The sequence below is a fragment of the Balaenoptera borealis genome (assembly GCF_965194805.1).
Source record: "Balaenoptera borealis genome assembly, chromosome: 20".
In the NCBI taxonomy this organism is placed as follows: domain Eukaryota; kingdom Metazoa; phylum Chordata; class Mammalia; order Artiodactyla; family Balaenopteridae; genus Balaenoptera; species Balaenoptera borealis.
In genome coordinates this window covers 58,358,655-58,386,646 of record NC_138879.1, presented here as the reverse complement: position 1 = coordinate 58,386,646, position 27,992 = coordinate 58,358,655, and the positions used below count along the sequence as shown (strand labels likewise).

Sequence of the window (27,992 nt, the reverse complement as noted above, 5' to 3'; positions counted from 1 at the left end):
CTAAGGAAACGGAATTGTGATGTGGGTGAGCTGTCACCTGATGGTCGTTCTTTGGCTCCACAATTCAGACTGTAAGGCAGGTGTGTTATCTGAGATTTACCTAGAGATTAAACAGCCGTGTAGGACCCAGTGAGTCATGCCTTCTGACTTCTGGGCCAAATGGGTGTAGCCACATGTTGTGTAAATATCAGCGTCACTCGTTTTCCTATTCTTCTAGCAAGCAGAATATTAAGGTTCATAAAAAGAAAATGATATATCAAAGTCCAGTGGAAATAAGTTATGACAAAAGCGAGAGGGTGGTATGCTCAGAAACGTCTAGAAACTCACAGCTCTGTGGATTTTTGTGCTTTTTGCCGGTGATTTTGCGTTTAGAACGGCTTCCAAGAATAGTGCTGAGATGCTGTCCAGTGATCCTCAGTGCAAGTAGGCTGTGATGGTCCCTTATGGAGAAAACACGTGTTAGGGAAGCTTTGTCGGGCACCTGTTGTAGTGCTGACGGCCATGAGTTTAGTGAATCAACGATGTATATTAAAGTGTCTTTAAACAGAAACACACATAAAACAAGGTTATGTGTCGATTGGTCGATGAAAGTGTTGTCATCAAAGGCTCCCAGGAGCCTAGCCCTATATTTCCCCCAGGAGCAAAGGTTCAGGATTCGCTAATTCAGTGTTCTCGGTGACTTTATAAAACAAAACTGCCGTGAATAACAAGAATCAGCTGTACTCATATTGATTATCTGTAACTCAAAATAACTAAACTTCAACCGCATTAATATATTTCATCATAATGAAGACCCTTCAGCAGGATGGGAAAGTGACTCCTCAATTCTAACGAACTCGGGGCCCCCTCCCTTGCAGGGTTGTGAGTCGTGTAAGCATATTTATTGTGAGCCCCAGGGGAAACACAGTGACTGAGGAAGGGCAGCTATTCTGAAGATGGTGATGAAGACATTGTGAATCATTTCAAGTGGGTCAGGATGGACCCGTGAGATGATTTTCAGTGTAGGCATGAAACCCACAACCTGTTCCTACCCTCCCACTAATAAAAAGTTCAAACTTCATAAGAATTAAGTTATATGCCAAAGTCCAGTGGAAATGAATCACTAGAGGTGAAACACCCAAAAAGTATTCTGTACAAGGTAAGAAGGTGAATTTACCACCTAGGAAGGGCCCAAGTATGTCTTATTGTGCTTTATTATTATTTTGCAAAGGCTTTGCTCGTACTGTTTCCAGTTTGACAGCTGAGAGTTGGTTCAATTCAACTGAAATCGCTGTGCATCACTCAGAGATTTGGATTTGCTCCTTTGTATGGTAGTTGGCTGGAATCCAGCCTTGAGACGAGCCACGGTTGATTTTCACAAAGAAGTAATGCTGCAGAATTTTATGTTTCTAGAACTATAGGAAAGCGTAGATGAGGATTCCTTTCCTCTCGTTATTTGTGCAGATGAAGAAGTGAAGGCCCCCAGTGAGTGAATGAGAAGCCCCAGGAAGAATAGAAGGATCGCATGCCTTCTATTCAAGGTTCTTAGGAGAGTTCATGGAGCAAATCCTATCTTCTTGGACAAAAGGAAAGCTAGGGCGTCCCCTCTAGAGTGGACACTAGGACACTAGGGTGTGCCCTGTCCCTCTTGCCCACTCTGCCCAGTGGTGGTCAGCCCTAAGGCATCTGCCCTCGGCTAATGTCCTGGTCGTCAAAAAGTGCATCATTAGGGACTTCCCTGGTGGTGCAGTGGTTAAGAATCCACCTGCCAATGCAGGGGACACAGGTTCGAGCCCTGGTCCGGGAAGATCCCACATGCCGCAGAGCAACGAAACCCGTGCACCACAACTACTGAGCCTGCGCTCTAGAGCCCACGAGCCACAACTACTGAGCCCACGTGCCACAACTACTGAAGCCCGCACGCCTCGAGCCGGTGCTCCACAACAAGAGAAGCCACCGCAATGAGAAGCCCGCACACTGAAACGAAGAGTAGCCCCAGCTCGCTGCAGCTAAGAAAGCCCGTGCACAGCAATGAAGACCCAACGCAGCCAAAAAAAAAAACAAAAACAAAGTGCATTGTTAATACGGCCAGCCCCCTTCTGAGTGTACATGATTAGCTCAAAATGAGACTAAAAATATGTGGATCAGTGCACATCCCTCCAAGTTGGAAAAATCTTTCAAAGCACATCCTCCTAATCTTGGGCAGGCTCTTCCTCTGTGCCCTTGACCTAATTGAAATAGGTCCATTTACTGCCCACTAAGTGCCCGGTTCTGTTCTACAGGACTCCCCACTGTCCATCACTGGATGCTGGAGAATTTCTGTAGTGGAGGCAGTGTGGTCGTGGCCACTGTAGAGCCGAGGAAAGCAAAGCACAGAGCTGTGCTCATCTTACATCTTTGGTCAAGGAGGCAATATTCCGACCTGGGCCGTCTTACCGTGCTGTGGATCTGACGTCCAGGTATAGCGCAGGTGGACCTGGATTAACATTTCAGGCCTGCCAGTTGACCTTCATCCAGCTACCTAACCACTTGGATCATCATTTCCCCCAGTTCTAAAGCAGGGATAATGATAAGTACGTAGTGAGCAAGTTTTATTGTGTGTCTGTCGTTAGAAAGATGCAACAGAGTTTTAAGGTTATTTAGCTGTGAACCAAATGGCCACATACCTATTTCTGTGTGTCATGAGGGAACTGCGTGTAGGTGTCGGGTGAGTGAAGATGGAAAGATGTCTCTCTATGGCTCTATCTAAGTGCATTCACAAAAGAACCCACCCAGCTTTCTAGAGAGATCTAGAGCTTTTTAGAACAATAAGTCCTCAACCATCAAATCAGCTCTTTTGAAAGCGGCACCTTTTCTTGAGGAGGTATTTTCTCTCCTCCTCCTTGGGTAGACCACGGTCCACGAATTCCTGGAATAGTTTCGCTGTAGAAGCCGAGGTCCGGGACATCTACAATCGAGTCCCTGGTCTGTGCTCACTCCCACTGGCTGGAATTTTTTATGGGAGTTCGGACAAAGGCCATTTTGTGGTGACTCCCTCGGCCCCCTGCCCAGAACTGGCTTGGCTGGAATGCGTTAATTGCTGTGAACAAAAGGATGCCTACGTCCTCTCTACCCCATGGCTGTGCATTGATTCTTTATGGCGTTGGTATCAAAACTGCGAGTGTTTCCTCTGGACGGTCTGCTCCCAGACACAGCACACAGCCGTGGGTCTCCTGTGCTCCCGGGGACGTGCTTATGAGGCTGGGGAAGTGGAAAATGATGAGCTTCACTCACCTAGCAGCCCGGGGGGAAGCACCTCCACTGGCCATAAGGTCCCCTTTGTCTGTTTGGGCCCATGTCCCGGGCACTAACTCTACGGGTCCAGCCCAGCATGGGGAACAGTCACCACCTTGCAAAGATATTCAGTCCACCCACTGGGTGTTGTTGGCCCAAGAAGAAACCTGGTCCTACCCAGAGAGGCTTCTCAAAAGGAGACAAAGGAAGGATGTGAGGGGGTGGGCTGAACACCTGTATGAAAGTTTCTTGAAAGAATAACAGCACGAAAAAATAAGATGGCACGCCATGAGCCAGTAAGGATGGAGGACAGTTTTTGAAGACGCAGGGGGTGGGCAACCAGAATAGCAGAAAAGCCAAAACACAGAACAATCCATTGAAAGGCTGCCATGAGATGTAGTGATCTGAGGAAGCCCAGAGTCTCCAGACAGAAACACAGGCTCAGGTAGGAGACCCCTAGTCTGACTTTAGGGGTATAGTTGGAAGCTGCCTTTGGAAGGTGAGCTGGGCTAGGCAGCCCCCTTTTGCAACTCCTACTTCAAGAAGCAATGACTTCTGTCCACTGACTAGGATAGTGAGAGTGCGTACTTGAGGCTAAGAAGGAAGGAAGTGTCCGCAGAGGCTCCTGAACCCAGGGAGAAGTGGAGACCTGCTCACACCCAGAAAACCCCTGCCCACAATCCCCTATAGTGAGGGCCACAGAATAAATGGGTCTACAGGCAAAGAGGGAATCCCCCAAATGAAGGGAAGCACAAGCATCACCGGCCTTTCCAGAAGATCAGCCTCATGAAAGAGAACCACCAAGCTTAACAAGGGGGAAAATCATCCCCCTGCCAATAGTAAAAACAGAAAAACACTTTAAAATATAGATAATTATTATCTTATGATGGGCTAATTGGGAGGAATCATCACAACATAATAATGACTGATGTTAAAAAAGAATCAAGTAGAAATTTTATAAATTCAAAATAAGATAATTAAAAAAATCCTTCAATATATGGAATGGGTAACTAAATATAAAAAATAAATCCAGGCACCAAATGGTCAAAGCAAGAAATTCTCCCTGATTTTGGGGGAGTTCCCTGGTGGTCCAGTGGTTAGGACTTGGTGTTTTCACTGCCATGGACCGGATTCAGTCTCAAAAGTTTACAGACTGTACTATTCTATTTATGGGGAAGGGTAGGGGGCAAGGATAGTTTGGGAGTTTGGGATTGACATGTACACACTGCTATATTTCAAATAAAATGCCTTTCCATGACAAAAAATAAATTAATTAAAAAAAGAAATTCTCCCTGATTTTTAAAAAATTTAGATTAATTTTTTAAAAAATTGAAGTAAAATACACATAACATAAACTTTACCATTGACACCATTTTAAAATGTACAGTTCAGTGGCATTAAGTACATTCACATCATGTGTCACCGTCACCACCATCCATCCCTAGAACTCTTTTCATCTTGCAAGACTGAAACTCTGTCCGCATTAAACACAAACTTCCCATTCCTGCCCCCTTCCCCCGACCCAGGCCCTGGAAACCATCCTTCTACTGTCTGTCTCTACGAATTTGACTACACTAGGGACCTCATATAAGTGGAGTCCTACAGTATTTGTCCTTTTGTGACTGGCTGATTTCATTTAGCATCATGTCCTCAAGGTTCATCCATGATGTAGCAGGTGTCAGAATTTCCCTCTTACCTATGGCTGAATATTATTCCAGTGTAAGCATACACCACTTTGGCTTACCCATTCATTTATTGATGGACACTTGGGTCACTTCCCACCTTTTGGCTATTGTGAATAATGCCTCTATGTCCTGGATTTTTATACTATAGAACAAACAGATGAAAGAATGAAACAGGGACTTCCCTAGTGGCACAGTGGTTAAGGATCCGCCTGGCAATGCAGGGGACACGGGTTCGAGCCCTGGTCCGGGAAGATGCCACATGCCGCGGAGCAGCTAAGCCCATGCGCCACAACTACCAAGCCTATGCCCTAGAGCCTGAGAGCCACAACTACTGAGCCAGCATACCTAGAGCCCGTGCTCCGCAACAAGAGAAGCCACCGCAGTGAGAAGCCTATGCAACGCAACGAAGAGTAGCCCCTGCTCTCAGCAACCAGAGAAAGCCCACACACAGCAACCAAGACCCAACACAGCCAAAAATAAATAAATAAATTTATAAAAAAAAAAAAAAAGAAAGAAAGAATGAAACAAAAGGTAAAAGATCTGGACTGGAGACCCAGAAACTCCAAACACCACATTTTGAAAAAGTTTGAGAAGCAGTAGAAAACCTAAATAAACCGATTACCATAGAAAAATGGAAAAGGCAGTCTAAAATCCAACCCTTGAAAGGATATAAGGCCCAGATCCTGTTTTGGACAAATTCTACCAAGAAATATAGGAACTCTCCCAGAGCCTAGAAACAGATATAAACGTTCCCAATTCATACTATGAGCTTAACTTTGAAACTAGACAACAATAGAAGAAAATAAAAGACCCAATAAAAGATAACAGATTAAATCCATGTATGAATCTTTCCTCTCTCCCCACCTCTCTGCCCACACCACCCTAAAATAGCATTACAGGAGGACAAAAGTGTAAGGCTTCTGAGGGCTAAGAAGGGCAGACAGGAGCCCCCAGTGGACAAGAGATTTAAACAGATTTCTACAAGATGGAAAACAGATGGGAGAGAGGAACTGACTAAGTAAAGAGGAAGAAACTACATTCTAATGTGTGTAGGCAGGGAATACTGAAGGAAAACAAGCTATTTAATTCCATAAAACCCCTTGAAGGCTCTGGACCTGGTAGCATCACAGAAAGTTGGAGGCAAGCTGGAGGCTGGAAATGGGAAACAGGACCACTGTTTCCATCCAGCGCTCCTGGTCTTCTAGCTCTGCCCCACTCCACTCAGAAGACTGCAGGTTTATGTTCTGGACGAATTAAATAGAAGGAGCTCTGGTCCTGGACATTTCAGGTACAACGTGGGGGGGAAGGGGTGTGGTGTAGGGATAAAAACAGGTATGAAATGAAAGTCTGATCCCCTAACCCCCTCCCTGCCCCTTTTCCCTGCTCTGCTCACAGAGTCCCTGCAGCTATATGCAGGGGTGGGGATTTGGGAATTCTTTCCCAGAGAAAATAGCTTCACACACTGAAATCTGGAGGTGCCCAAATGTGGAGGCTGCCAGGTGAGAAGCCTTATTCACATATTTAGAGCTTCCAGTGTCTTTCTTAGAGCCTTGCTCTGACACATATAATAAAAGGGTGTCAAGGATTACCAGGCATTTGAGGCAAGTGTCCAAAATGAACAGGAGAAGAGGAAAGAAACCATGCAGGGCAGAGAAGAAAACTTAAAATACCGTGTAATTTAATATCTCCAAACAGGTACAAGATGGCATTGCAGTCGTGCAAGGGTGTTGCTCTCGGAATAAAACAGAAATCAGGTCACGCTAAAAGGCTCTTGGAAATTAAAAGTATGGGAGTAAAACAAATGGGGGATATAATTGAGGAAATACTCCACAATGTAAAAGTTAAACGACCAAGTAATGGAAAACAGGAGAGAAATGATGGGAACGTTAAGATGATCAATTTAAAAGAAACAAAAAATCATCTAATATCAGTTCCGGAGGAAATGGAAGAGAGAAAATTATCAAACAAATAGTGCAAGAAGGTTTTCTGGAACAGAAGGACATGACAGTCCACATAGTAACCAACCAAGTGTCTGGGATCATGACAAATAAAACAAACAAACAATCAACAAGAACACAAACGCATAAGAAGTCTACTTTAATGAAATTTCAGAACAATAGTGATTAATGACACAGAGTTACAAGAGGGAAACCGGGTCACATACAGAAAGGATTAGGAGTCAAAATGGTATCACACAGCCCTGAACGGTAGATGACAAAATTCGGAGGGGAAATTGTTTTCAACCTAGAATTTACTGCTGAGACCAACTGGGACTCAAGTGTGAGGGAAGAATAATGACGTTTTCAGATGAAAAGGGAATTACACATTTTACTGACCATGAACCTTCGCATAAGAAGCTGTAAAGATTTATTCCACTAAAGTGAGAGAGAAAACCAGAAATGGAAAAAAGCAATGAAGCCAGGAAACAATATCTAATAGAGAAAAAAAAAAAAGGTAAATGAAAGTCTCAGCTGTGCAGAGTGGAGCTCACATGTGCTGCGTGAAAGCCGTAATGACTTGGGGGTGGGGAAAGCTCCTCCCTGGCTGAGGTCAGAGCATCTGTGTTCTGGTCCAGAACCTTCCAACACCGTGACTGTCGCAACTCTCTGGGCTCCCCTTCCCTTTCCTTGTTTGTACAGAGATGAGATTGAACGGTATACTTTTTGAGTTTCCTTAGACTTCCAATAGTCTTTGCAGAACAAGAGGAAGAGGTCAGGGATGGACTTTTTCCAGAAAAAAAGTGCAAGCATATATACTTTTCACTTCCTGTGGAACAAAACATTGATACCGGAATAAGACAGAAATAAAAATAAAGCCACCTGACATGCTTTCTAGCTCTAAAAGTCTGTTCTTCCTTCCTTTGGGTGAGTAACCCAAAGGAATTTGGGGTGGTCTATATAAGTGTGATGTGCGGAACAGAACTACCAAGTAAAAATGCACCAGTTGCCCTCTTTCTTGAGGTCTTGAAATGGCTCTCTTGCACTGGCCTGAGCCCTTTCTTTCACTACTGGCTAATATTTAAACCCAAAACATGTTCTTAAATCTTGTGGTTATCTTTAGTCAAACAAACTGTGACTCGAAACTACATAAATTTATTGTTAAACCCCCAAAGCAAAACTTTATTAGAAATGCGCTTCTTGATGAGATGGATGGGATATTATTTACTTATTTAATCAATGCACATATCACTGCTAAACTGAGCTTAGTTTCAGTATCAGTTCTGTGCCAGTGCCTCATTTTTCGAGCTATTGGTGTTGAGAAACCTTGCTCACACAGATTAGATAGGACTGGAAGGAGTATTCTTTTTTTAAAAATTTATTTTATTGAGGTATAGTTGATTTAGAATGTGTTACTTTTTGGTGTACAGAAATTATATATTATATAATATATATTTATATACTATATATAAATATATATAATATATATTATATGTTATATATATAAATATATATAATATATATTATATGTTATATATATATAAATAAATATAATTTTCCATTATGGTTTATCCCAGGATATTGAATATAGTTCCCTGTACTATACAGTAGGACCTTGTTGTCTATCCATTTTATATATAATAGTTTGCATCTGCTAATTCCAACCTCCCACTCCATCCCTCCCCCTCCCCCTCGGCAACCACAAGTCTGTTCTCTATGTCTGTGAGTCTGTTCCTGTTTCGTAGATATGCTCATTTATGTCCTATTTTAGATTCCCCATATAAGTGCTATCATATGGTATTTGTCTTTGTCTTTCTGACTGATGGAAGGAGTATTCTTCTATCAATGCTACTCAATTGGAAATAGAACACCTTCTGAGTTATGTGTCAAAAATGACAAGATCATCTATCACCAAAAATTATTTGATGAATGGACAAGTGTTTAGCTCTTCCTTCCTTGTTGCAGGAAGCCAACTGGAAACCACTGGATGGGCAACAAAATTCACTACCTAATTATCAGAGTGATACACTTTCTGAACCCATTACCAAGTCTGAATTGTCCCTTGGTTGGACACCCTGGGATGTTTTTCACCCAAGGGCAACACACTCTTGAAAGTCAGAAGAGTGTCTGTGAAAGGGGCGGGAAGCCAGGAGGAGGATTCCAGGACCCTGCTCCCCTCCGGTCAGATCAGCTGTAGAAATGAATATGTACAGTGTGGAAATGTATGCCCTGAAACCACTGGAGGGCCTGCCTGGCCCTTGGAAAGTGTTCCAGTACCTCTAGTGGGCTAGTCCAATAGTCCGCTGGTCTCTTCTGGGCTGGAGAGGGGAGCTGGGCTGCATCTTGGACAATGCCCCAGACCCAGTGAGACACTTTCCTGCCCCTTCCTCTGCTTTGTGCCTCCTGAGAGCAGCCCTGAGAGCCACGGTAGCCTCACTGCGTCCCCATCCTTTGCCGTCTCTTCCGGGCTCCATTAGAGACTCCAGGGAAAGACGGCACTACCAGATAAATTAAACTTCCTGGGCGTGTGTGTCAGGAATCAGGTAATCTGTTTCCATGATTATTTCTAGGCTGTGTGCTTGGAAGGCTTAGGAACTCTAGGGGAAAAAAAATTTTAGCCCCAAGATTCATAATGAACCCTGATCTAAATTAGTCCTTGGGCCCGTCTGCCTTAAGCTGAGAGGAGAGAGAAGAAAACTCTTTTTTTTTTTTTTTCCAGTTTAGTTATTTAAAAATAGTTGTCACCTTTCAAGAAGCCCTTGGTCGTTTTCTGGAAGAGCTGATGCACGATCCCGGTTATGGGTGACTTGCAGCCGTATATAATTAAGTCCCATCCTGCTGTGGTTCTGCTGTAAGATGATGTGATGCTTCCCTTCCCGCCAGGAGAAAATAGCTACCTGGGGCTGTGGAGGTTCCCAAACCTGCCCTCAGGTACCCCTCTCTCGTCCCACAGGAACAGCAGGATTCCGTGGAGGGGAGGGGAGGTACTATTTCACCTGTGTTCTCGTTGAACTTGCGTAAGAAGCTGGGAAGGTGGTATGATTATCCCAGCATTGCAGATGAGGAAACTGAGTCTCAGTGAGGTTTAAATGGCTCGTTCATCGTCTCGGGCCAGCAGGGGCGGAAGCAAGACTGCTTCTGGGTCCGTCTGGGTCCGTCTCATCACTGACCCCATGTTCTTTCCAACACGCGGAGGGTCCACCTCAGGCAGAAAGACTTCTCCACGGCTCTTCCCTGGCTGGAACACGCAGCTCCTTGGCTGGGGCAGGTGCCCGGGCGGGGGCGCGGGAAGTGGCCGCAGGTGATGCCGCGGTCCTCAGGGATGCCAGGCAGCTGTGAGTCCGGAGCGGTGCTGCCTCACCCTTTCCACATCGCGGCTCGTAGAGAAAAGGAAAACGTGTATTTGGCAGCTTGGGTTACACAGCGGAAGCTGGCCCAGGCTGGAGGCCAGGGGCCTGACCTTGACCTGGCTGCTGAAGGAGGCACCCTGGTTACCGTGCTGGCCTGGGTGCTGGGGCGCTGACCCACCATGCAGGTGCCAAGCAGACCTGGTCTTAAGGGAACAGCCTCTGTCGCAGTGGGGCCTCTGCAGAGCTGCGTCCCTTCGTGGGATAAGCCATGGATGGTCCCTTTTCGAATTCACGGTGATGACGCACTTCGTGTCCTTGGAGCAGTGGTGACTTCGGATGGTGGAGGAGTGTGGAGGGACACTGCAGGCGGTTATGAGTGACAGCCCTTGTCCCTGGGAGCAGGAGGTGGCAGGAGATTGCCTACTGGTCATGGCGTTGCCCGCGGCATTCTCTCCTTCTCTCTCCATTGACGACAGTCCAGAATGAGATAAGAAGAACTAATACAGTGTGGGGTTGATAACTCTCACTTTGGATTCAAATAAATAATTTCTGAGGAAGTAGAGAATATATAGATGTGCATATATGTATGTGTATACATATATATCTGTATGTATATATAGTGAGAGTATATATGTATGTGATATACATACATATAGAGAGAGAGAATGTATAGGTGTATGTATATGTGTGTATCCATATATGTATATATGTATATATAGAGTATGTGTGTGTGTATATATAGATATTATATATATATTTAGAGAGAGAGAGAGAGAGAGAATGTATAGGTGTATGTATATGTGTGTATCCATATATGTATATATGTATATATAGAGTATATGTGTGTGTATATATAGATATTATATATATATTTAGAGAGAGAGAATGTACAGGTGTATGTATATGTGTGTATCCATATATGTATATATGTATATATAGAGAGAGTATGTGTGTGTGTATATATAGATATTACATATATATTGAGAGAGAGAGAGAGAGAGAATGTATAGGTGTATATATTCTCAGAAGATATGTGAAAGCAGGCTCCAGGGATTTAGGTAAATGAGAAGACATGAAAGTATCTTGAGGCATGATGAAGTCTGCTTTTTTTTTTTAATTAAACAATGTTCACCTTGAAGGCGCTTCCTTAGGGAAGCCGCCAGCGGTGATGGATGGATCCCCGTGGCTAGGGTCTGATCAAGCAGAGGGGAGACGGTGTGCCCCATGATGAGCTGAGTTCAGAGGCAGCAAGCCTACCCCTGCTCAGTTGGGCCAGAAGTGCTGTTTGCAGAACAAGACTAGGAAAAAAGCTCCAGTGAGATGAGAATACTCACGCCAGGCCTCTGGGCGCAGGGGAGCAGCAAAGGATGTTGGGGGCAGGTCTCCATGGCCACTTGGGTGACATGGGGCAAGTTAAACTCGTTGGTCTCAGTTTCCTCATCTAATAAAGGGGCTGAACTGGGGAGGTATTAAGATCCTTCTAGATTTCACTTTCTGTGATTCCACTGACTTCGATTCAGTTACCTGAAACCTCTTTCCAAAGACACTGTGTGCTTAATGGGACAGGTAAGGGAGAAACAGGAGAGATGTAAAGGTTCCTCTTGAATACTTAAAACAATTTTTTTAAACTTAATTTAAATGAGAAATATAACTATAAAAACATCTCACCCACAAGCAAAAAATGGGCAACTTATTTCCAATGCGAGTTAGGTAAGTAGACAAATATTCATCTCAAACGGGATACAGGTGCCTTCTTTGCCTTTAAAAATCCCCAACTTTTTTGTAAAGATTAAAGTAAGGGCCATCTGAACAAAAATGTAAGATCGGGTATCATTGCTCAAATCCAAGTAAAGTCCTCCTTGGTACTGAAGTTTGCCTGGATTTCCAGGCCCCGCCCTAGACTTACAGAATCAGATCCTCTTGGGCTGAGATCCTGAAGTCTGCATTTTAAAAGATCTCTGGGAAATTCTGATGTGTCCCGTTCTTCACCTGGGAATGTCCTAGCAGAGCAACAAGGTCCCTGCATTGTGACTCTGGCGAGCTAATTATTGGCCTATGTGGAGCACTTAGTATTTTTACGAGCATTCCAGAGAAGTGTGGGGTGGGTGTGGAGCAGCTGACGTTGATTCCAGGCAAGCACAGCTTCCATTTGTTTGCCGGAGTCTGTAAAGTGCTGGCCTTCCATCTTCGAGATGGAGGGTTGTAGTTTGGTATCTCTCCTCTCCACGCCCTACTTGACCTGTTACCCCAAGGACTGTTCAACCTCCATTTCTGAACAGAGACGTCTGCCCCGAGCCCCTGTCTCTTCTGGGGCCCTGATGAGCGGGGCTAGGTCAGAAGTTCCTTTTAAATCCAGTCATAGGGCAAACCTGGAGCAAGCCCAGACAACACGCCTCAGTTTCCATTGATCCCTAGAACTAACGTGCTTTCTTGAGCAAAAGGCAGCCAAAGACTCAGAGAGCCAAGGGCCAAGGGGCGCAACATTCCTGGTTTGTAGAGTTTCCTGGTTTACAGCCTTCCTGCTCTTTCTTTCTGCGACCGCTCTCCTCCCTAGGTTGATAGCCTCATCTTGGGAGAGAAGGGGACGTGGAAGACAAGGGCATTCAGCTGCTGCTTCTACCGCAAGCACGAACGCTAATCTGCATCCTTTCAGCTTTTCAATATCGCAACCAGATTTCCTTCCATCTTCACCGCTCCACTGATTTGAATACTAACTTGACTTCACCTTGCTTCTGCTGAATCATTACGGCCTCCTTGATAGTTTTCAGGACGCTTCCCTAAGAATTTGACGAGTGGCCAGAAAATTGGGTCCACCCGAGGCGATTCCTAGCTTGTGTTTTAGGCTCTTTGAGAAACAGAGACACCCGATTACCTTGAGTCATGAGGATTACAAGAAGGAGACCTGGAGAAATAAATCTCATGGCAATGGGAGACCATTTGAAAACTGGAAAGTCACAGCGGAGGCAATAGGTTTCCAATTGTTAACGCAAGTTCGTGTGCCCAACGATGCAAAGTGAGCCCAAACAAACGGAAACGTTGGAGTTTGGAGCAGAGAAAGGTTTACTGCAAGACGATGCAAGGAGAACAGGTGGCTCATGCCCTAAAAGGCCCCGAGCTCCCCGAAGGGTTTGGGCAAAGCGTTTTTAAAAGCCAGGTGAGGGAGGCGGGGGTCTCATGGAGCAGGGTGGTGTCACAGGGGTTAACTTCATCAGTCCTCAGGCTCCAGGAGGCCTGGGGCTATGTGCTCTGGGTCATCAAGTACTTAACATCTTCCATTTGGTGGGGGGGTTCTCAACATCTGCAAAACAACACGGGAAATTTGCATCAAATACTATTATCTAGGTAGTTCAGAGAGGAGCTAAAGCAGAGGATATGCGGGGGAAGGCCTGTCCCGGGAAGGCCCCATAGGGTCCTGCTCGTTACACAATGACAGGGTATCTGGTAGCTCCCTGGGAAGCCTAGTCTATGATTCGCAACCAGAGTTTTGCAGCGTCAAATATGATGACTCAGCTACTCTCTGGATGACTCAAGATCTGGCTTCCTGGGAGAGCAGGTCTGCTTAGATCAGCTTGTACGTATATCTTATACTCATACAGCACATCCATCTATATCCTACTCCATTTTTATTTCCACAAACCCTCATCAGTCTAAAGAGCTAGGCAATTTTCCATATAACCTGTGAACTCATCTTTCAAGAGTCCCTGGTTGACGCTGCTTTGCCCTCTTCAGAACTCCCGAGAGACTTGAGCTCCTTTCTGATGGTTCTCACCACACTGGAGTCTGCAGCACAGGGGTTTTGCCTGCATCCTGCCAGAGAATAATCCCTTTAAGGATAAGAACAGGGGCCCACTTCCAGTGATGTAAACATTTAACAGCTGGCTCTCTGGGAAAAATGTCTGCATACATACATGAGTTTATTATACATTTTAATGATATAAAGGATACATAGCACACAATTTATAAATAGTCACAAAAATACACAATACCCTGTATTGTAAATTCCACATAGTCAATTGATTTTTTTTTAAACATCTTTATTGGAGTATAATTGCTTTACAATGGTGTGTTAGTTTCTGCTTTATAGCAAAGTGAATCTAGTCAGTTGATTTTTGCAGCATGCTTTTACTGATTTTTGCTACACTCATATCTCTAGCCAACCTTGCAGTTGATGAACAAAGGAGTTTCAGCTTGAATGTTGGTTGATATTTTCATTTACGTTGATGAGTAAGACAAAACTGAAGATGCATGTTGAAATTTCACTTAATGATATGAATCACTTCTTTGCTGAATCAGATGTTTGTTTTCAATACTGGGAGAATGTAGCTTCTTTATTTTTTTTGCTTGTCACAATGTAATGGCCACAGACACAAGACATTTTTAAAGTTTCATCTGCATTATAGCATTTTCTCTATGACTTTCTTGAGTCTAGACAATCAAGAAAACAATAAATGAAGCCTTGATTTGTAGCCTTTAAGGATTTCCATGGTTTAAATACTCCCATCATGGTCAATCCCAATTTACCAATGTGACGTTGCTGAACTTAAAAATGGTAAGGGATACCGTCATTATGTAGTATTTCCACCATAATGATGCAACAGATGAAGATAAACTCAAAAGGATGAAAAACAGTAAAGTGTTGTAAAAGAATTAGGAAGTGATGTTTTGAGTATTTATTACCATTGTTTCGATATAATTTATTTAATTATACATTGATATAATTTAGCTCTTAATGACGACTCTTTAACAATGGGCTTGCAAAATTCCTGCAAATTTAACAATGGGCTGTTGTGAGCCACTATAAATCAAACTACTGCCAGTTGCCTGTCTAATTCATTGCCTTGCATGCCCACAGCTAAAATACCTTCAGTGATTGCATGAGGGATCTTGGTCCAGTAAATTCGAGACATTGACTGTCTGACTCTCTGTTTGACATGTTCTATCTCCTTGACTAAAGTTTAACAACCTCCCAGTGGTAGCTGAGTTCAGAAGCTAATTTTTCTTAACTGATAAAGACTCATCTGGATGAAATACGGTGTATCGCTGATAAAAACCAGCTTACTCAGACCCATTAGTCTTGTAACAGTCACATTCAAAAAATAATGCAGTCTCTGCAGAATCTTCGCGAGAATATTACAAAATGGCTTCAGCTCCTAATATGCCAGATCAAAATTTTAAGTAGCCTCGATATAGCCCTGTTTTTTCATACGTGGCATGAAGTATAATCCACAACCTAACATATACCATTGTATGACTTTTTTCTAAAAATAAATTTATTTATTTTAAATGGAATTTTGGCTGTGCTGGGTCTTCGTTGCTGCGCACAGGTTTTCTCTAGTTGCGGGGAGCGGGGGCTACTCTTCTTCGTTGCGGTGCGCGGGCTTCTCATTGCGGTGGCTTCTCTTGTTGAGGAGCATGGGCTCTGGGCGTGTGGGCTTCAGGAGTTGTGGTGCGTGGGCTCAGTAGTTGTGGCTTGCGGGCTTAGTTGCTCCACAGCACGTGGGATCTTCCCGGATCAGGGATTGAACCCGTGTCCCCTGCACTGGCAGGCGGATTCCTAACCACTGCGCCACCAGGGAAGTCCCGCCACTGTATGACTCTTAACATCTTTAAAGTGTCCTGTTTGTGTCATTGTTTCTCTCCTCCTTTAGATTGTCAGGATCTCCCTGCAGCACTTAAAATGAGTCATCTTTGTTGTGGATGATGATTAATTGATGACGTTGGACTGCCAATAAATACCAGGACCTTCTAAATGGTCTAATCTTAATGGAACTTTAAGATTAGATTTCAGAGGCGTCCCACATCATATAAGACTTTAGGTCATGGAGATCAATTAATTGTCTAGCTATCTCAGCTGCTGGGGTGGGTTCTGATTAATACTCCATAACACACCTCACCTGATAGCTCCAATCTGGGTTGCTTTTCCCTTGAGTTTTATTTATTTCAGGGAGAAAGAGAAGCAGTCCAACTGTCCCTGTAGAAGTGGGTGCCATTCCCCTTAGATGGGCTAAGTACACTTAGCTTTCCCGGAACTACTCATACGCGAGCATCTGAATTTCAGTCTATTTTCTGGGAAGGATTTCAATAGAGCATCTGATTAATGCTCTTCCTTTCAGGCCAGTGAAGCATCATTAGCCCCATTTTATGGAGAGATACAACAGACCTGGCATGATTTGGGGACTTGCCCCAAATCACATCACTATTAAGTACCAGGGAGGGAAACTGGTCCCTCTTTCTCCAAGTGCTCATTCATTCATTCAACAAACATGCACTAGGAGTACACCATAGGCCAAGCTCGATGGCTGGTGCTGAGGATAGAAAGGAGAATATACGAGAAGGGATATAGCTATTTGATGTAGGGGGAAGACCATGGGCTTTGAGGTCAGACAGACCTAGGTTAGACTCCAGCTCTATGACCTCCTGGCTAATGGGACCTCGGTCAAGTTACTTAACCTGTAAGTCCCTGTGAAAGGGGAATCATATTTTCAACCTTATGGGGTTATGATGAGGGTCATAAATGATGTGTATGAAGCTGGCACAGAGCAAGTGCTTCAAAAATGTTTCCTGTGACTAAGGCTGGAAAATCATTGTCCCTGCCCTCGCAGGGACATAGTCTAATGGGGGAGACAATACGTGAAAACATACGACAGTGACATAATGGCTCTGATGGAAACGTAAGGAAAGAGAGGCTGTGGGAGTCCATTGTCTTCTTCTTGATCCGAAGGACACACACAGAAGTGCGACCCTGGGCATGTCATTTAGCCTCTGGGACACAGCTCCTCACTTGCTAAATAAGTGAGCTAGAATATGATACCTGAACTTGATAGAGTCTGTGTACCTCGGCTCTCTGTGAATACTCTCAACGAGGTGTGTGCTGCAATTTCATGTCATGAAAAAGTCATTCAATGAAAAAAGCTGGATGGTGATTCACACCCCTGTAAATAACCTAGTAACATAAGCAAAACATAACAGCGACAACTGATACTACCTTCCTGTGGTTGTAAATGATAAAATTCTCAATGAACGCATCACACACTCAATTAAGTTGCCAATAAACCCTACACAAAGCACTTTTCTGTAAATATTAGTGTTATATTCTGTGCATGAAGGCCATTTGGATCCCATACCCAGTTACAGGTTATAGTTTCCAAAACTACTGATTCTCAACACAGCACTCAAGGAAAAGAATACCATTGATATTGATGGTACAAATTGGAATAAAATGTCCCAAATCTGTTTCTGAGTAATTTCCAAGAACAACGGTAAAGAATACATTGCAAGAACTTACATTGTTCTAAAATTTAGACCGAAAATGTTTTTAATCACCTTTCCCAACTTTGACAATGTGAAATATTTCCAATTTCCCTGTATAAATAGCCATAAAAATGGAATTATGGGATTAAAAAAATTTAGAAGGGACAGATTAGAGACAGTTGGCTGTAAAGGCAATATTTTCTATTTCCTTTTCCTAAACATTCCTCCTCATCCCAACACACTCATACCCCCATATATTGCTCTCACCTCTCTTACCTTTTTTCTCCTCTTCCTTTATTTTCCCACCAGCCGCCCTTTAACACACCCTCTCCACCCTCACCCCCCAATGCCTAGACAGGATACATAGAGGGGCAACTGTCATCAAATCACAACTGAGTTAGAATCTTTTATTGAAGACACAGATAAATCAGTTATGTACGCGTGGCTTTGGAGAAAAATGGCTTGTCCATCTCTAGTTAACTGCTGCCATTCTCCAAAGCCACGTGGACACAACTGATTTATCTGTGTCTTCAATAAAAGAATGGCATCCACTATGTCACAGGGAGAAGCACAAATGGGTATGGCCAGGTCAGGGTGTGGGGAAAGGTCAGCCTGTCTTCCCAGCCAGGCTGAAATGCGGGGGCTTGTCAGCATCCCGAGCCTTACAATGGGCCACCAAGGTCTGCGCAGCTGAGAGAGCTCCGATTTAGGCGCCGCAGGGGAGGCGGGGGACCCTTCACCCCTTCACCCCTTCCACCTCTCTGTCTCCCCCGGAGCTGTGGTTACTAGGCGCGAGCGAGCCCATGGCAACGGCCGCCTGCCCGCAGGGTTTCCCCCCTCTCTCCGGCTCCCGCCGCCCGCCTCTCCCTCCACCGGCCAATCGGCTGCCGGCGAGCCAGCAGCGGCGGTCGTTGAGTGGTCCGCGCGCGCTGACGTCACAGGAGGGCGAGGCTGGGCGGGGCTGGGCCGGGCGGGGCCGGTAGTCCGCGCTCCAGCGGGTTGTAGTTTGTGGGGCTGCGACCCCTTCCCGCCCACGCCCGCTTCCCCGCCCCTCGCCCGGCACCGCCGACAGGTGAGTGGTTCCTCGGGCTCCTACCTGCTGCTGGGACGACCCCGACGGAGTCCCCGCCCCGGTTAGGACTCCAACGTCTGGCCTCAGAATTCGGGGTGAGGTCGTGGAAACCCTGGAATAACCCCCGCACCCCCCCAGCCCGCCTCCATCTTCACTTCGCTACCCTCACCCCTGCAAATGAAAACCGTAAAACCCACAGGTACACTTACCCAGTCCCCCAAGCCTTCTTAATGTACGTTTCTGATGCTTTTCGTGGATTGAGAAGTTATTTCTAAATGCGGAACCAGGAAAGGTGTGTCAGAACCCCAGACCCTAAGTCGTGTAATACCTTACACCTGTTGGCAGTGCTGTGTTTGTCTCTGCGGTTCTTGTGTACCTCAACCCTCTGCCTTGTTCCCCGGCTTACTTAGCCCGGTCTTCCAGATGCAGCCAAGGGGAGGGCTGGACGACCAGTCCCCTGGCCGTTCAAAGAGTTGCTGAAATTCAGGTCACAGCAGTTGTTCCCTTACTGTCCATGGCCTTTTCTGTTCAGCTCTGGCTGTGAAGCGCTCATTTGTATTTTGACAGTTTGCACCAAGTAACTGTATGTTTTCTCCCTGGATGCTTATGGTGGCGTAGCTAAATAAACATTTTAGAAATGGGTAGAATTACTCGTTTGATTATTGTGAAAAAAGCAAACAGACTCATAGGCCAAGTGTATTGAGGCATATGATAAAATATTCTACTTTTTTCTTTTTAAAATAAAATATTTCACAAAACAAAGTGTTCAAGCATGCAGGTACCCACCCCTTGTTTAAAACAAAACAAAACAAAAAAACTGTTACAGACACGGAAGAGGCCTCCGATGTATCCCTTGGGAATCGCATGCCCTTTTTCTCCTTCCCCACCTACCAGGATTTAGTGTTTACTTATACTCTGCATATTTTTATACTTTTACTACTTAGGTATTTATCCAGAAACCAATATATAGTCTCATTTTAAACGTTTATATAATGCTATCATTCTATACATGCTCTAGGTCATTGCTTTTAACTGTTGTGTGATAATTCTTGCATGGATTTATCACAAGTTACGCATGCATACTCCTGTCGATGGACTTTTAGGCTTCACCCTTTTAAAAATCACTAGAAACATATTCTTGTACATTCTAATTGTATAATTTCTGAGTCATAGGGAATGTGCTTTTTCAACTTTAGTAGATACTGCCCCATAGCTCTCCAACGTGTAGTAATTTATACTTTCACCGTCAATGAAGAGAGTTCCTTATCAAACTGTTTTTTAAAAGAAAGATTATTCAACTTTTCCTGCATTCTTATTTCATATATGCATAGAGAGAAATTACTTAAACGCTGAAATCTGATATAATTTCTCCTAAGTCTGGTACTTATTAATGTGTCAGGGGCAGTGTTTTATTTCTGCTGCAGTTTGAAACTGTGAGGAATTAAATACATATGATCAAAGGAACAGGGGTTTTGTGTGATTCTTTCAAGCCTGTGCTGGTCACTGATCTGAGGCAAGGTGTGAAACAAGTCATGGAAACTTTCTGCCCTTGTCATGCCTTCTGCGGGCTATGAGCTATAGGTTTTTATACCTTGAAATATTTATGATCTTAAAGTCTTGCCTAAATGTGCTAATAAAATATATTTCCCCAGCTTGAGGCCACCTTTTGGGTTTTAAATGGAGCTTTCCAGTACTTACAATCTCTGTGTGATTAATTACATTTTTAGCATGTTAATATTTATAGAAGACTATTATAGCATTTTTCCAGTATGTAAATAAATAACTATTAACTCCACCTTCAATGAATACAGTCAAATACTGTATTTGACTTTGTAGCAGGTCTCATTTCTTAAAATGCTTTTTTGGTCATGACTAAAAGCATAATAAAAAAACAATTGCATGATTTAGGGGATGAATTTTTCCACAGCTATTTTCAGTCATCTTCCCAAAGAATTTGTTTAGTTTACTTGCAAATGTGAGATATTTATAGCATCAGTTAAGGATCATAGTATGTGCTGCTCATGGCCTCTTAGGAAGAGGCTGAGTTAGAATTTAGAGAATAATTTAAACATTGTGAAAGGCACGTCACCCAAGTAAGCGATAGGCTTTTAAAAACTGATATTATTTCTTCCTTAAAACTTTGGTAGAATTTATCAGTGAACCCATCTGGACCTGAAGTTTTCTTTGAAGAAAGATTTTAAACTATAGATTCAATTTCTTTAATCCCTATACAGCTGTTCAGGTTACCTATTTCTTCTTTAGTCAGTTTTGTTTGTATCTTTAAAGAATTTTGTCCATTTCCTCTCTGTTGTCAAATTCCTTGGCATAGGTTGTTAGTAATCCTACGTTATTAACTTTCTAACATTTGCAGGGGCTTTAGTAGTATTCCCTCTTTCATTTCTGATAGTTGTCATTTGTCTTCTCTTTTTTAAATCTTGATCAGTCTTGCAAGAGGTTTATCAATTTTATTGTTAAGATTTCATTGCTTTTCAAAAATTTGTTCATTTTCTACTTCATTGACTTTTTATTATTTCCTTCTTTCTACTTTGGGTTTACTTTGCTTTTTTTTTTTTTTTCCTAGCCATTAAGATGAAAGTATAGATCATTGATTTTAGCTCATTCTTATTTTCTTGTATAAGCATTTAAAGCTATAAACCTCACTCTAAACACTCTTAGCTGAATTTCACAATTTTGATATGTTCTGTTTTTTATTCTCATTCAGTTCAAAATATTTTCTAATTTCCTGTGTTATTTCTTCATTGACCCATAGGATATTTAGAAGTGTGTTGTTTAGTTTCCTAGTATTTGAGGATTTTCCGAATACCTTTCTATTATTGATTTCTAATTTAATTCTGATATGGTCAGAGAGCATACTCTGTAGAGCTTTAGTTTATGTAGATTACATCTATTGATATTTATTATATCAGAAATTAAAATAGAGAAATTAAAAGTATTAACTCTTTTAAAAATAACCATAACAACCTATTATATAGTAACATAAATAATACTTTTCATTAAAAAAACTATGTTTTCTGAAACAAATTTAGTGAGAAGAGTGGCAATGTTTCACATTTTTGGTAAAGTTTAAAAACTTTTGTTAGTAGCTGGGTTCTCATATCTACTTCTGCATTCAGTCTGTTGTGATATCGCATATCATGTCACCTCTGGAAACCTCTATTGTACATTTCTGAGAGAACGAGAGTGAAAAAGGCCAATCACATCTGGGTGTTTACTATAAAATTAACCTTCACCTTGTCACTCCAGAGAAGGTCTTAGGCGAGCCCATGGTTTCCTGGGTCACATTTTGAGAACTGCTGCTCTGAGGTTTACAGTATGCATTTTTTTTTCTTTTAATTTACTTATTTATTTATTTATTTTTGGCTGTGTTGGGTCTTTGTTTCTGTGCTAGGGCTTTCTCTAGTTGCGGCGAGCGGGGACTACTCTTCATCGCGGTGCGCGGGCCTCTCACTATCGTGGCCTCTCTTGTTGGGAGCACAGGCTCCAGACGCGCAGGCTCAGTAATTGTGGCTCACGGGCCCAGTTGCTCCGCGGCATGTGGGATCTTCCCAGACCAGGGCTCGAACCCGCGTCCCCTGCATTGGCAGGCAGATTCTCAACCACTGCGCCACCAGGGAAGCCCTACAGTATGCATTTTTGACTTACTGTAGTATATGCTTAAATAACATTCTTCCATTTTAGTCATAAGGCCTTTACAATAGTACTTTTCCATTTCAGCTCTCCCATCATTTGTGCTATTATTACCATATAACTTACTTTTGTTTTTATTATAAACTTCCCAATAAATTTTTATTATTTTTACTTTAAGCAGCCATCTTTTAAAGAAATTTAAAAGTTAGAAAAGTTTTTTTTTTTTTTTTTGCTATTAGCACACATATTTACCATTTCTGAAACTTCATTTCTTTGTGTAGCTCCAAGTTTCCATCTGGTATAATGTCCTTTTGCCTGAAGAATTTCCTTTCACAGCCCTTTTAGTGCGGTTCTGCTGCTGCTGAATTCTCTTGGCTTTTGCTCTTATATATATATATTTTTTTTTAAAAAATCCTTTTATTTCACCTTCATCTTTGAAGGATATTTTCACTGGAAATAGAATTCTAGGATTACACTTTCTTCCAGCCCTTTAAAGATGTTGTTTGATTGTCTTCCGGCTTGCATAATTTCTGACAAGAATTCTTCACTAATTCTTATCTTTGTTCCTTTCTAGCTATTGTGTCTTTTTTCTCTGATTTTAATTTTTTCTCTTGATTGTGAACTTTCAGCAATTTTATTATGATGAGCCTTGAGGTCGTGCTGTGTGTACACGCACATGGATGTGTGTTTATCCTCTTGGAGTGTGTGGAGCTTCTTAGACATAGGGGTTTGTAGTTTTCATCAAATTTGGGAAATTTGCAGCCATTATTTCTTCAGATATCTTGTCTCCCTCTCCTCTTAATATGACACCCCAAGTGCATGATGTTAGACCACTTGATATTATACCATAAGTTACTGAGGCTATTTTCATTTTTTTTTTCCAGTTAATTAAAAAGTCTGTGCTTTGGTTTGGTTAGACTCGAGCTCACTAATCTTTGCTTCTCCAGTGTCTAATCTGCCGTTAATCCAATCTAGTGAAATTGTGCAAGAATATATTATATGTTTTATCCCTAAAGTTTCATTTTGTTCTTTTTAAATCTTCCATATCTCTCTTCATTATGTTCTTGTTTTCCTTTAAATACTTGTACGTAGTTTTCTAGTGCCATCACATCTCTGCCATTTGTATGCCTGTTTCTATTGACTGATTTTTCTCCTAATTATGGGCCACATTTTTCTGCTTCTTGGCATGTCTGGAAGTTTTTGATTGGATGCTGGACACTGTGGTGCTATATATTTGAGCTCTTGATGTTGGCAGGCACTTTACTTGTGGATTAGTTTGAGCTCTTTGAGGCCTGTATTCAAGCTTTTCCAGAGTCTTTAGTACCTTCATTTCTAAAGATAGGTCAGCCCCATTCTAATGTGTGACCTCTCTGGGCTTTCCATCAAATGCTCCAGGTGACCACTAACAACTTTCCACTCTGATTGGTCTGGGTTCAAAATGTCTCCGTGCCCTGTGTGAGCTCTAGGAATTGTGCAGCTAACAACACTGCCATCATTCTTTGCCAAGGTTTGTGGAACATTCCTTGATGTATGTACAACCTATTACCCAGCAAAGACCCAAGTGGACCCCTACATAGATTTATGGAGCACTTTTTCTGCATAACTCATTTTACTCCAGAATCCTGCGTCCCAACTTCCAGGTGTCTCAGCCTCCCCAAATTCTGACCTCCTCCTCAACTCACAAATGCTGCCAGGCTCTGTTTGGTTTTCATCTGTTTTCCCCACAGTCTGGAAATTGCCTCCAGGAGATCAGAGGGCTCACCTTATTTGTTTCTCTTCTCTCACAGATCAGAGTCCTGTGCAGCCTGAAAACAGCTGTTTCATATATTTTGTCTAGTTTTTTAGGTGTAAGAGGCTAAGTCTAGTTTTCATTACTCTATCCTGGTTGAAGGCAGAAATCTGTTTTGAGTTAAGTATTTCTTAGGCCATGAGATTCTCAATTTTCTCGACCAATAATGACCAAAAGAAAAAAAAAAGAAAAGAAGACATTGCCAGGCTGTTGTCTCTTATTGGGTCTTCCTAAATGACTTAGAAGGTGGCCTCCTGGAGCTAGAACATGGAATCCTGGAATATGGAATGGCAATGGAATATTGTCTCTCATGTGAAACTTACTGCCATATGTGAGGAGCTCTACATCTGGGAACTTTTTAAACAACTGACTTTATGCTGCAGATTCCAGATTCTAAATTATATCCCATCTCTAATTAAAAATTATCACTGGATGCTTTTACAAACCATATTGATTTTCTCAAGTCATATGTCTCCTCTGGCTTGTGAACCCCTGCATTTCACACATGTGTTAAACCTGAACACTCATGGTTCGATATTTGACAAACATGGATTGAGCTGCCTCAAGATTTCAGCATCATAGGTGTCGAGTAAATACTTGTGGGAATTCTACACCTGGAATTCCATGATTGAAGGACCAAGTGTGACATTAGCTTTTAGATTCATTGTTGTCAGGAATTAAGAAAAGCCAAGCAAGAGTGGTCCAGTCTCACTCGAAGCTTCTTGCTCAAAGAAAACTGATGGGATTATTTCTAGATGTGACTTGGGGAAGGGGTTGAAACTGAAAGTAGCCAGGAGGACCCTCGTGGCTCAAGTTACTTGGAATTTGCTTTTTCAAAAAACAATGTTTAAGTTTCAGACTTAGGTGTGGAATGGCAAGTGGTTATTAAGGCTTTTGTTTTTACCATTGTACTCTAAGCTTGGCCAGTATAAAGTGTTTGGGGGCTAAGGGAGGGAAGAATAAGGAAAAAATCAGGGAGCTAGGGTCATGTGGGATACCACCAGTGGCAGTGGGTAGCTGTTTCATCACATGTAGTCCGAGTGGGTTTTGATTTGGCCACAATTCTATAAATAGATTATTTTGTGGTTTGGGTACCAATGGCGTCAAAACAGCTATTTAAAGAATCATGGAATGTGTTTTTGTTTGTTTGTTTTTTCTTAGTAGGAGGCTACAGAATTGGATCTGATATTATTTTTCCTTTTCAGTAAATGCGTCCATAGACATTAACCCCCAAACAGAATGACGTTCAGATGCTGAAAAGTATGTCATAGTCTATGGCATCCTTGGCTTTCTGGACTAACAATGACCCCAAATTCCGGACAATAGAATATTTTCAGCTGGTAGAAAAGGGTAAAGTGGCTCTCTATGTTTTAACAGGGGGAGAGGTCCAAAATACATATATTTTCAAAAATGCATGTTCTGGAATGATACATATAATGATTAAGATAATTCAATTTTTGTATTAAAAAACTCTGTGCATATGTATATAGGGAGATGTATATAGATTTAAAAATAATATATATGTTGGTATATGAAAAGGAAAAATCTGGAAAGATACAACTAGTAATGAATTATTCACAGTGTCTACTTCTGAGGAGTTTATTTTGAAGGGGGGAGAGTGGATATTTATCTTTTACTTTGTATACGCCTCTGAGCTAGTAATTTTAAAAGCTAACATTTATTGAGCATTAACTATGTGCCCAGAGCTGTGCTAAGTATTCCAAATACTTAGCATCACCTTACTTAATGCTCAGGGGCTGCCAGAGCATGTCTGTCTATATCGGAGTTGCTTAGAGGTGGCAAGTTGCCAGGAAAAGGGGATCTAGGTACTTCCTTGAGTTATGTTTGCTTACCTGCCACACCGGTGTTACTCTGATCGTGTGTTTATTTAGGAAGACTCAGGGGGGCCGGGGGTGGATGTCGCAAGCAACCCCTTGCAGCTAATACTGCTTATAACAAACCAAAGTAGCAATTACTATTGTTATTCCCAGTTTAGAGATGAGGACAGAGAGCTTAAGTCATTTGCACAAGGTCTCACAGCTAGTAAATAGCAGAGCCAAGATCTGAATAACCATTTTGTTAAAAAGCATAGTTCAGGCTCTTCATTTGAATGTTACAAGACGGTGCTACTTCTCATAATTTAAAAAATATTTCAAAACTTCAAACGGCCGGTCTACAAAAATGTAATTTGAATACAATCTAGAGACAGAGATGAAAAAAAAATGCAGAATATGTTATCACAAGTAAAAGTGGTTATCAAATTAAAACAAATATCTTGTGTGTTAGACAACACTGCTGCTTATAGTAAGTCAGATGTGGCCTTTTATCTGTGAGTTTTCACCAAAGGTTAATTTATGTGACTGTCTATTTTTGATTCCCCCCTTTCCCCCACCTTTCAAACAGGAGAGATTTACAAATAGTGCTTGAGCATCATGGAGCTTCTAGGTTCTACTTTAGCGGCAACTTATGCCCACCCTAGGCCAACACCAGCCAGCTTCCTACCAGCCATCAGTGCCATGGCCTCAAGCTATAGGGACTGCTTCCCCCACTGCAATCTGACCCGTAGTCTGAGCCTGCCTTGGGGACCAAGCACGTACTACAAAGCAGCCTCCAACTCACCAGCCTTGGACCCGTACTGCACCAGATCTCAGAGGGTGTCCGAGAGCACCACGCTTCCCTTTGTTTCCAACAGAACCACACTCTTCACCAGGTATACTCCCGATGATTGGTACAGGTCCAACTTAACCAACTTTCAAGAATCCAACACTTCCCGACACAATTCAGAGAGACTAAGGATAGATACATCTCGCTTGATTCAAGACAAATATCAACAAACGAGAAAAACCCAGGCGGACTCCACCCAAAATCTGGGAGAACGAGTCAACGACATAGGATTTTGGAAATCTGAAATCACTCATGAGTTGGATGCAATGATTGGAGAGACAAATGAACTAACCGATATTAAGAAAAAACTGGAGAGGGCTTTGATGGAGACAGAAGCCCCTCTTCAGGTAACTATAAGATCTTATTAAAAGGACACTGCATTTTTATGATTATAACCCAGTCGTTGAATTTCTGAGGTTATTTATCTATTGAATTATATTTCGCTTCACCTGTAGAAGCCAAGCCCTTGTCAATAAATCTGTACCGGGTTTCAGTGATGATAAAACCATTGCCATTTTTCTCACATTATACCGAACAACCATTTAAGTAGAAAGAATTCTGGAATTCCCTGGCGGTCCAGCGGTTAGGACTCAGTGCTTTCACTGCTGAGGGCGCAGGTTCAGTCCCTGGTTGGGGAAGTAAGATCCCGCAAGGCCAGTGGTACGGCCAAGAAAGAAAAAAAAGTAGAGAGAATTCTGCATGCAAAGCAAAGGAGGCTAATTAAAGCGACACTCTTAAGACACACAGTATTTTATGGTGAAAATGCCATCTTCCCATCTCTTAAATAGGCTGCTTGGTTGTTGCTGTCCCAGGATTAACATAAACATTGTTTGAGAGGAAAAAACCTGTTTTTTTAGTCTGTGTCATGAAATGCCTTCTGTATGTATGTTATGATTCCACTTCAGGCACAGTGAAATGATCAAATTAGAGCTTCTTAGGAATGAGTTTGGTTAAATAGAGAGATGGGATAGAAGTTAAGCCAGTTTTGGTCCTAGAGACAGCCTTTCAGTTGGTTGCTGGCCTCTGACCAGGCTTCTGAATGGAGATCAAATTACCTTTAATCCTCTGAGTGTGCGATGGGCCCCCTGACCCCATTCTATGCACCACCGTTGGAAGAAGACATTCTGTATGTGAAGATGTCCAAATGATGCAGATTATTTTAGAAGTTGTGTATATGTGAATGGGCAAAATGAACACTATTTTTCTCCATGTTTGTGTGACTCTTTTTCCTGGTGATAAGCATTTTCAATAGGTCTTTTTTTTTTTTTTTTTTTTTTATGGCATCCATAGTAGAAGAGATTAGAGAATCGAAGAGCTAGAAGTCTAGTGGTTTGGGGGGTTTGC

General features: G+C 42.5%; 1 protein-coding gene across 3 annotated transcripts in view; it reads left to right on the top strand.

Moving 5' to 3' along the window:
* Positions 1-27,992, top strand: part of TEKT3 (tektin 3) — a 178,246-nt gene that overhangs the window by 122,129 nt on the left and 28,125 nt on the right. Inside the window, exons 1-2 of one of the 3 annotated variants that reach the window (XM_082373361.1) lie at positions 18,447-18,547; positions 26,388-26,995. In XM_082373361.1, the coding sequence (XP_082229487.1) occupies positions 26,417-26,995 (579 nt within the window). In that variant the 5' untranslated portion in view covers positions 18,447-18,547; positions 26,388-26,416. The other 2 variants (XM_082373362.1, XM_082373360.1) reach the window with 2 other exon arrangements.